Genomic DNA, 10,052 nt, shown 5'->3' on the forward strand with positions numbered 1-10,052 from the left:
TAGTATCAACACTCATTTCCTCCGTACAAAGCCGGACTTGCTCACCTCTGAAGCTATTCAGACCTGAGATAAGATAACCGTGGACAAAGAAAATGATATCCTGCTGCAATATTCTGTCAGCATAGACTCTGATCGGGATGCTCATGTGCTGGGTAACGGCGTCGAGGCTTCATTCAACCGGTCAATGCTCTTGCCATCTTTTGAGATTCGCATGTAGTCCAAGTTCGATTGCTTATAGTCGCTACGTTGAGAGTGTGATTGGTTCGGATGGTGTTGGCGTTGCAGTGCTTGACACTGGCGGGACCTGGCTACGGGAGATAAGTGTTTGCATGAGATAGCACGGATAAGTCATACTGACTATTGATATCTAATTGTGCTTTTGTTTACTGCTCTGACTCCTTAAAGGTCGGAAATGCTCAGTGTTGAGTGTGTATCAACGGGCTCATATTTACAAGTCGATGGTATCACGAGTCACTTCAGCACTGCAAGATAATACATTCAATTCCTTTCCAAACTCTTCTTTGATACTTTTCAACGTTCAATTCCTTCCAATCATCCTTGTTTCATGTTCCACCCAACGTTCGCAGACTTCAACCGCCATCTTACCCCTTTTGGGTGTCAATAGAGCCTCAAAAGGCACTGACAGCTCCAAACAAGCCAATCATCCACAACCAACAGTTTAAACCGTCAAAGATCATTCTTGGCTTGTTCTTGTTCGTGTGTTCGCGTTTGACAGGTAAAAAGCGACGCCAATTGGTAAACTTTGCCTGTCTACTCGTACCTGACCCGATGCATCATTGGTAGATACTCGTACTCGTAGCCTTGTACCTAACGCCTCGACATCAAGTCCGTGTGGCACTACCAGTCTGGAAAGAGTTGAAGTGATGTTCCATGTAGTAACAGAACGCCAACAACACAGGCTATTCTCACTTCCCCTTGCAAAACTTCGATCTTGCATCCATCTCGTGGCTGACATACTTTTTAGTCTCTTTCTCTTTCTCTCAAACTCTTTGATCATAATTTCTATTCAGGATGAACATGTATCTCGTGCGTGTGAAGCGAGGGTGGGCTTATTGACCCCGCGACCTGAATAGAGCCTCAATAGGATGAACGGACTACACCAAGATACCAGCCATGAAAACGAAGAGGCGAAGACACTCTTACTTTTCTTTCTTCCTCTATCATGAACATTTGAACATCAAGTCTATAAAAAGATTGCCAAATCCTGCTTAAATATTCCTTCTTTTCTTCTCCAGACTCGTTCTCCAAACACAAGGACTACGATAATCTCAACACTCACACACACGAACCACTCTTTTTTTACATTCACTACATTCACTACTACGACACGAACACACGACAAGTACTGGACGAACCATGAAGTACTCCGTCTTAACTCTGGCCGCCGTGGCCGGTACCGCTCTTGCGGTGGCCGTTCCGGACCCTATGCCTGAGCCTGTGGCTGATCCCTGGTGCTGGTGGAAGGGCCAGCCTTGCTGGAAGGCCAAGCGAGAGGCTCAACCCGAGCCTGAAGCTGTGGCTGCTCCTGAGCCCGATCCTGTTGCCGAACCCATGCCTTGGTGCACTTGGAAGGGTCAACCTTGCTGGAAGGAGAAAATGAAGATGAAGCGTGAGGCTCAGCCCGAGCCTGTTGCTGCTCCTGAACCCGACCCAGTCGCTGAGCCGATGCCCTGGTGTACCTGGAAGGGTCAGCCATGCTGGAAAGAAAAGATGAAGATGAAGCGCGAAGCTCAGCCTGAGCCTGTCGCCGCTCCTGAGCCTGATCCAGTTGCTGAACCCATGCCTTGGTGTACTTGGAAGGGACAGCCTTGCTGGAAGGAGAAGGTGAGAATCAAGCGCGAGGCCCAGCCCGAACCCGAAGCCGTCGCTGCCCCTGAGCCTGACCCAGTTGCTGAGCCTATGCCTTGGTGCACTTGGAAGGGACAGCCTTGCTGGAAGGAGAAGATGGCCAAACGTAATGCCCAGCCTGAACCCATCCCTGAGCCCCAACCCGATCCTGTCGCCGAACCCATGCCCTGGTGCACCTGGAAGGGCCAGCCTTGCTGGAAAGAGAAGATGGCTAAGCGTAATGCCCAGCCTGAAGCTATTCCTGAGCCCCAACCCGATCCCGTTGCCGAGCCTATGCCCTGGTGCACATGGAAGGGACAGCCGTGCTGGAAGGAAAAGATGGCCAAGCGTGAAGCTCAACCCGAGCCCGAAGCCGTTGCTGCTCCCCAACCCGACCCCGTCGCTGAACCCATGCCTTGGTGCACTTGGAAGGGTCAGCCGTGCTGGAAGGAGAAGATGGCCAAGCGTGAAGCCCGCCCCGACCCTGTCCCCGCTCCTCAGCCTAATCCCGTCGCCGAGGCTGATCCTTGGTGCACCTGGAAGGGCCAGCCATGCCACAAGAAGCGCGAAGCCGCTCCCGAGCCTTGGTGCTGGTGGAAGGGTCAGCCATGCTGGAAGAAGACCAAGCGCAACGCTGCTCCCGAGCCCATGCCCGAGCCCGCCAACGAGCCCAGATGGTGCTGGTGGAAGGGCCAACCTTGCTGGAAGTCTAAGCGTGATGCCTCCCCCGAGCCCTGGTGCCTCTGGAAGGGTCAGCCATGCTGGAAGGCCAAGCGCGATGCCGGTGTCGCTCTCTCCAACGCTCTTCACTCAACCCGCGGCCTGACCACTCGCTCCATCGTCGAGACCGAACACCTCCCCCGCGACGCCGCTCACCAGGCCAAGCGCTCCATCGTCGAACTCGCCAACGTGATCGCTCTCTCCGCCCGCGGCAGTCCTGAGGATTACTTCAAGAGCCTGTACCTCGAGGAGTTCTTCCCCGACATGCCCGCCAACGCTACCGCCAAGCGCGACGTCAAGACTCTCCAGGAGGATAAGCGCTGGTGCTGGTGGAAGGGACAACCTTGCTGGAAGGCCAAGCGCGCTGCCGAGGCTGTTCTCACTGCCGTCGAGGGTGAGGATGGTGCTGGTGCCCCTGGTGGTCCCGAGGAGCACTTTGATACCTCCAACTTCAACCCCCAGAACTTTGCTGCCAAGCGCGATCTCATGGCTATCAAGGCCGCTGCCCGCAGCGTTGTCGACTCCCTTGAGGGTTAAGTAAGTTTGATCATTGAATCAAGAGGTGTACTGTTCTAACAAGTCACTTTAGGTACCGTTTGCACGATGTTGATATTTCTTTCGCCATTCTTTTGTCTATGAGTATTAGCAAAAACGGTTCGAAAAAAAAAAAGGAGGACGAGACAAGGAACAGGTGGATGGGCCATGTGGGAGTATCTCCCGATTTTTTTTCTCTTCTTTAGCAGCTTGAATACGCTGCATCTTATTTTGAATAACGGCACTGGACGACTCTGGAGTCTGCTGCTCCTTTTTTTATGGACGCGAATATGCCTTGGTGCATGAGTCGCTGCATGGCTGGAATAGCTGGAATAGTTTGAATTCAACTGTTTGTCTCGATATATGATTTATTGCTCATGTGAAAGGTTGCAGTGACTGTGACTTGGAGATTGTTTGGTGCCTTGACAGAGCCGCATGAGGCTCAAATTTTGAGCCCGGTTGGCATGGATACGACCAGATAAAATCTGACCTTGGGCATGGATTTTGACATGACCTATCGTAGGATCAATCATTCGAGAGTATAGACATTGAAGTCGTACAGCCCAACGTTGATGCCAAGCAGATACGATGTCGGTTGGTACTCTGGTTGATATCCAGACATACATAGTGCAGATACTGCGTGCAGATACGGCGACATTCAAGTCGACTACAGACAATCACAGCCTTGACCTTTATCAGCCAAGGCCATTCACAATTTTAAATGACAAAAGTATGTACGTTCAATCATTGCGCTCCTCCCCATCGTCGAGGGAAGCACCGCACCCAAGATTGTTCGCTTTTCTCTCCATTCTGTGTTCCTCTGAATCGACGGTCCTGGGCGCAAGCCTTGCGACGCACCTCGCATCAATTATAGCAAAGAAGAACATGAACGTTGTTTTTTGCGTTGTTCAATATTTTGAATTGGAGAGAAAAGAAAGAAAAGAGACTAAAAGATTTCTGAGAAAAGTTTCCTTTTGTACGCGTTGAGGATAGTGGGGCAGACCAAAATTTGTGCCTGGTGCGCTAGGCTGCCATTTTAGGTGAGAAGCTGGAGGTTGGTTCAGGGTATCAAATCCACTCAGAGGCACTGGACCCTTAGAGACGGGCAGAGCTTTACTCTGACGTGGATACGGATACATAGTAGATGCATTACTTATTAGTATCTCACCTCAGACAAGGAACTCGAATTAACGCACATTTCATTAGCTACGATCTTCTTCTAAGCTGCATAGTGGACTATCGTGATCCAGAATGTCCACCTGCCCTATCAAAAATACCCATGTCCGATCTCATCGTTGTTGCAGCTAGCTATCACTCACTCACAGCGTCGATCTGTTTCACCCCATCACATGTCAAGCGCTTAGAGTTGGTTATTAGCACATCCACCTATGGCCTCAGTTGCTGCATACTTATCACGGCCTTCGTCCAATTGAACCACTCACTAACTACAGTGAAAACCACCAGGGTCATTGGCAGCCTATACGACAAGACCAATCGAGCTCCAAGAGCTTGGGCTGAGACTATATTGTGGCGGAGCTCTAAAGCCCCCACAGGCTTCTCACGATGCAGCAAATAAAGACTCAATCCAAGCTGTGCCAACTCGGAATAAAGTGCCGTCAAAATGCAGCATCCATGTTTGTTAAAGAGTCGATATTATCTTGGTGTGAGCAAAGCCAAGACAATTCCGATCGTGGCAGTGCATCATTTCAAGTCTATCGATTCTTGGTATGAGCCCATAAAATACTTGAATAATATCCTGTTTCTTCTGTGATTCATTACCTGTTTCTTGCGTTTCATGTCCATATCCAGGTGCTGATCTGAGCTGAGCTGAGCTGAGCTTATATCCCCGCGACTGACTGCCCCCTCATCTCACTACCACTTCAACCTCACAACAAAACGTCATATCAAAATGGCCGCAGACCTCGCCAACCGCATCGACAAACTAAATCCCTTCAAAAGCAAACGCGCAGAAGATGAAGAATACGGTGAAGAAATCGACAACAACACCGTCGCAGGCAGCGGCCACGGAGGTCGACACATCGTCACTGACCTTAGAGTCAGCAGCGCCCTGAGAGAATTCATCGTCAATGAGAAAATCCTCTCCAAGAAAGAAGCAGGCGTTAAATCAGACGATGCGTCGCGCGCGCTGCTGGAGCTCGTCAGCAAACCGCACATTGTCGTGCCGCCTGAGCTGATGGATAGATCGCATCCTTTGCCCGAGTATTTTATTAGTTCCAGTCATAATACGTATCTTATGGCGCATCAGCTTTATGGATCTTCCAGCGCGACGGCTTATGAGACTGCTATCAGAACTGGAGCGAGATGTGTGGAGATTGATGCGTGGGATAATAGCGATGATAAGGATGAGCCCAAGGTTACGCATGGATATACCTTGGTGTCCAACATTTCTTTCCGCGCGGTGTGCGAAACCATCAGAGACTCAGCTGATCAGGAAGAGCTTGACTCGAGAAAGTATGGTTTCCGACCTTCGCCTATTCTGCTGTCTCTGGAGAACCACTGCGATGCATACGGCCAAATGCGCCTTGTCAATATTATGCAGGAGGTCTTTGCCCATCGTCTTGTGAGCAAGGAAGTGCGAGATATCGGCCACAGGGAAGAAGCTGGAACAGGAGATCATGTGCTTCTGGAGCAACTTGGTGCTAAAATCGCTGTCATCGTCGAGTACCATTTCCCAGGCGAACCGGCAGACAGCGACACCAACTCAGATGACTCGTCAGACGAAGAGGAAGAGAAAGCCGCGCGGAAGGAGTACAAGGAAAAGAAGGAGGAGGAAGAGCCCTCGATCATCATCCCTGAACTTGCTGAGCTAGGCGTCTACGCGCAATCAGTCAAACCAGCCGACAACTCATGGTACGAAGAAGGCACTCTCTCCAACGGACCCCATCACCACCTCATCAACGTCTCCGAGTCAGGTCTAGGGAAACATCTCCCCGACCACGCAGCAGCCATCTCCCGCCACAACGCCCAGCATCTCATGCGCGTCTTTCCCAAGGGTACACGAATCTCATCTACAAATCTGAAGCCCGTTCCTTATTGGGGAATCGGAGCTCAGATCTGCGCTCTCAACCTACAGAGATTCGGAGCTAGCAACCAACTCAACGAAGCTCTCTTCAGCGGCTCAGACGGCTACATTCTCAAGCCCGCCGCTCTTCGACCCGGTGGAAATGGGAAGCTGAGTACAGGTCGAAGCAAGCGTCTTCGTCTCCGCGTCGCAGGCGCAACAGATATCCCCGTCGACGACGAATCCCAGGGCGAGTCCATAAAGCCGTACCTGACATGCACACTCTACCACCCCGACAATCTAAAAGATGACCCACCGAAGCGCAAGACCAATCCGTACAAGCAGCACAAGCTCGAGTTTCTGCACCGAGGACCAAACCCACCGCCCACAGAGCCGCTTTGGGACGAGACTCTGACGTGGGAGTACGAAGATAACGAGTTGGTGTTTTTGAGGATGCTTATCAAGAGTGATGATAGTTGGTCGCGGAACCCCATGTTTGCGGTTGCTGCTGTGCGATTGCTGTATGTGCAGCCTGGATGGAGGTTTATTCGAATGATGGATTTGAAGGGTCATGAGACGCAGTGCTCGATCCTTGTGAACTTTGAGATCATTGATGCTTAGTTGGAGGGAAGGAGGTTTATGAGTATATGAATATATGAGATGCTGCGTGTTTAATAGACTTGACTTTGTTTCTGACTGATCAGAGACCGTTCTTTGGCATGGTGTCCTCAGGGTGTCAGAAAAAAATAAAGTACTACTCTAAGCAAACCTAAGATAACCGAATCATTTCGTCTCTTATGCTTTCCCTGGCCAAGTCTTCTGATACCCTGACGATGGGCCTACCGTTAGTGCGTTGCAAGAATATACATCAGTTTTATATTGAGTTGTATTTAACTTTGCTGTCACTATCCGATGGGAGGAAGGATAGGTTTAGCGTGGATTTCGGATATATTCTGTAGATTCTATTGTACCGAACGGATCCGGATATCGTGGTAGGACGTCCGCCCTGGGCCAGGCCTCCTCCGGATATGCCATGCGACAATCTGAGGCCTCGGAGACATTTGAGTCGGTTTTTATATATGATATATTTTGCATATGATCCAGAAACTCAGACACAGAAATAGCCATGTACAGCGGCCCTTGGTTCTGCATAGCGGGTTGACATGTAGGCCAACCCATGCTAAAACAACACAGCGATTATTACAAATTACAATAAAATATGTGAAATACAGTTCTTTTGTAGAAAAATCTTAGAAACTCATTGAGAGTTCTATCTGAGCTTAAATAACCATTCTCCAGTTACAGTAATACTTCAATCGCAAATGCTGCTCATTCTGAGTCAACGTCATACCCGGTAGTTCAAGATCCGAGTGGCTTCGGATGTTAACTTACACAGCCATCCAAGCATACCAACAGCACAAGTATAAGAACGAGACCATGACGCTAAACAACAAAATAATATCCAATTCAAATTTTAAGCAGTCATCATTTATATATCCAGAAACCACTAAAAATGGCACTCATCACAGCCCTCTTCGCCCCAATCCACCTCCTCTCCTTCTCAACTCTCATCGGCTCCCAACTCTACCAAACCTTCATCGTCACAAAAATCGCCTTCAAACACCTCCCACGCACACCATACGTAACATTCCAAAAGCACATATTCCCGATCTATTTCCAAAGTCAAGCTTTACTGCTCTTCCTCGCCGCAGTAACGCTACCGCCATACGGTCCTGTCTCGCTGATTCAGCATAAGAGTGATTGGATTCCTTTTGCTGTTTCAAGTATTGTAGCGGGCTTGAATTTGATGGTTTTTGGACCGAGGACTAGGAAGTTGATGTTGGATCGTGTTGAGCAGGGTAAGTTGGAGAATGAAGCTGGATGGACGGATGCTAATTTGAGATAGGAACTGTGGATGCAAAGAGTTTGGAGGGACCGAGTCCTGCTATGCAGGTTCTGAAGAAGAAATTCAAGACGACGCATGCTATGTGCATTCATTTGAACTTGATTGGGTTGGGTGCTCAGCTTTGGTATACTTGGAGATTGGCTTCTCGTCTTGAAACGTCTCTGTAGTCGATAACTGCAGACAAGATGCTTGTATTAGACACACTGACATAGATTGCAACTCTCTACTTCCTTTCCATCTTTCTCATCCTCCACAAGCTTGACTTGAAATGAAGAAATCACTTCGGCGTCTATGAAGGCAGATACACAATCATCTCCAGCCCTCCAGAATAGGCAGTAGTAGTCGTCTTGAATCCATTCTTAGGATCATGAATGTGATCCAGAAACTCCTTGTACAGCGCCTTTGCCATCTTTGTGTTGTCAGCCAGAATGATAGCACCTCTTCTCAGACGAGGCTTGACGGCTTGCAGAGCTGGGAGTGCAAGTGGTGTCCAGACTATTCTCAGTTAGTATATCCTCAAGTTGCCAAGGGTAGAGAACTTACTGTCAATGAGCAACATGTCAATCTCCTCAGGCATACCCTCCTCCACCAAAAGCGTCTCCCTCAAATCTCCCTCCCTCAACTCAATCCACGGCTCAACCTCCTCTCCCGCCTCACTCCAATGTTCTCTCGCCCTAACAGCTTTACTCGCCTCCTTCTCCGTCGCAATAACCTTCCCACTAACAATCTCCCCCTTTGCCTTGGCCTCAGTAACATTCTGTCCCACCGCGAGAGCAAGATACATCGTCGAAACACCAAAACTAGTACCCGCTTCAACGATGTTCTTGGCGTTGATACTCCGCGCGAGGAGATACATGAACTGGCATTTGTCTTGTTCTAGAGCGACGAATTTGTCGCGCATGTGGGCATCGCCTGAGGAAGACCATGTTTTGCCGGTTATGTAGAAGCCGTAGAGGAATTTGAAATAGAACCAGTATTGCGAGTAGGAGCGTTCTTGGGCTTCGGATGCGGCGTGGAGGCGGGTGAGGAGGGCGTGCAGGCGAGGGGATGCCTCGAGGGCTTGGAGGTCTGTTGGGGATGTCATGATGGTTAAGATCACTGGTGATGTAGAACAGATGAATAATAGAAGATTGTTTCCTTTATATATATACATGATGTGAGTCAATTTGGACTGAACGTACATGGATACGATAATTAAGATTGGTACGAAAATGGATCTTGGATCTGATATCACCGAGGCCGATCTATCATGACCGAACATGCCGGGCTGATAATGCTACCACCACTCTTGGTAAGTACTTACTTATACGTACCGAGGATATCAGGTTATAGTCAGATCTGTAATGTAGATTAGATCTAGTATTGGAAGTTGAAGATTGACATATCACTTCTCAATTGCCGAGTGTCCATGTCAGCGATTGTTATTACCGATAAGGGAGTAAAGGTTGCATACTAAGACCTGGGTTAATAATCAGAACTACATATCTGATTTAGATATACAGCCATGCTCAAGACGTTTATACAATTAAAGCACTTCTTTATATCCTCACCACTTACACGGCATGTGGGAAGTCTAAATCGCCAAGACCGAGAATGAAGCCCGAAGTTCGGTCCCGGCCCCGGGGTTTAGCTTCTGTCATGTGTAAGTGCCTTCCGATATCTTGTCCGGTTTCATTCCTTGACTCATAGCAATGACTTTACCTTCCATAGGCCTGAGAGCTACACGAAATGGAACCTTCTATACGAATGTCACTTACACCAGTTCAGTTGGAGCTATCGAGTTGATACGTCAAACCACAATATCTGCACAATACACTACTAACACCTCGATAAGGCCAGCCAATAACAAAAAAGCGGCCCGTCTACCTTTCCCCAGACTTATCTCTACCTCACTGAACAAGACAGCAAAAAGCCAAAAAGAGACGATTCAACTGTCTGAGACAGCTGGAGCAATGATGCCCCGTACTGGAATCGAACCAGTGATCTTCGCATTACGAGTGCGACGCCTTACCACTTGGCCAA

At 49.0% G+C, this 10,052-nt stretch overlaps 3 protein-coding genes across 3 annotated transcripts; 2 read left to right on the top strand and 1 right to left on the bottom strand.

Moving 5' to 3' along the window:
• Positions 1-1,377: 1,377 nt before the first annotated feature.
• FIESC28_08093 (uncharacterized protein) lies at positions 1,378-3,105 on the top strand (the record flags this gene model as incomplete). The annotated part of the gene is made up of 1 exon (XM_031162232.1): positions 1,378-3,105. One exon carries the CDS (start codon positions 1,378-1,380, stop codon positions 3,103-3,105), a length of 1,728 nt encoding a protein of 575 aa, XP_031013719.1.
• A 1,906-nt stretch (positions 3,106-5,011) lies between these two features.
• FIESC28_08094 (uncharacterized protein) lies at positions 5,012-6,745 on the top strand (the record flags this gene model as incomplete). Its single annotated transcript, XM_031162233.1, has 1 exon — positions 5,012-6,745. One exon carries the CDS (start codon positions 5,012-5,014, stop codon positions 6,743-6,745), a length of 1,734 nt encoding a protein of 577 aa, XP_031013720.1.
• Positions 6,746-8,319: 1,574 nt separating this feature from the next.
• FIESC28_08095 (uncharacterized protein) lies at positions 8,320-9,114 on the bottom strand (the record flags this gene model as incomplete). Its single annotated transcript, XM_031162234.1, has 2 exons — positions 8,320-8,525; positions 8,574-9,114. The coding sequence occupies 2 exons, from the start codon at positions 9,112-9,114 to the stop codon at positions 8,320-8,322; spliced, it is 747 nt and encodes a 248-aa protein (XP_031013721.1).
• Positions 9,115-10,052: the final 938 nt, after the last annotated feature.

The sequence above is a fragment of the Fusarium coffeatum genome, assembly GCF_003316985.1.
Source record: "Fusarium coffeatum strain FIESC_28 chromosome Unknown BRIP53273_contig_184, whole genome shotgun sequence".
Classification (NCBI taxonomy): Eukaryota; Fungi; Ascomycota; class Sordariomycetes; order Hypocreales; family Nectriaceae; genus Fusarium; species Fusarium coffeatum.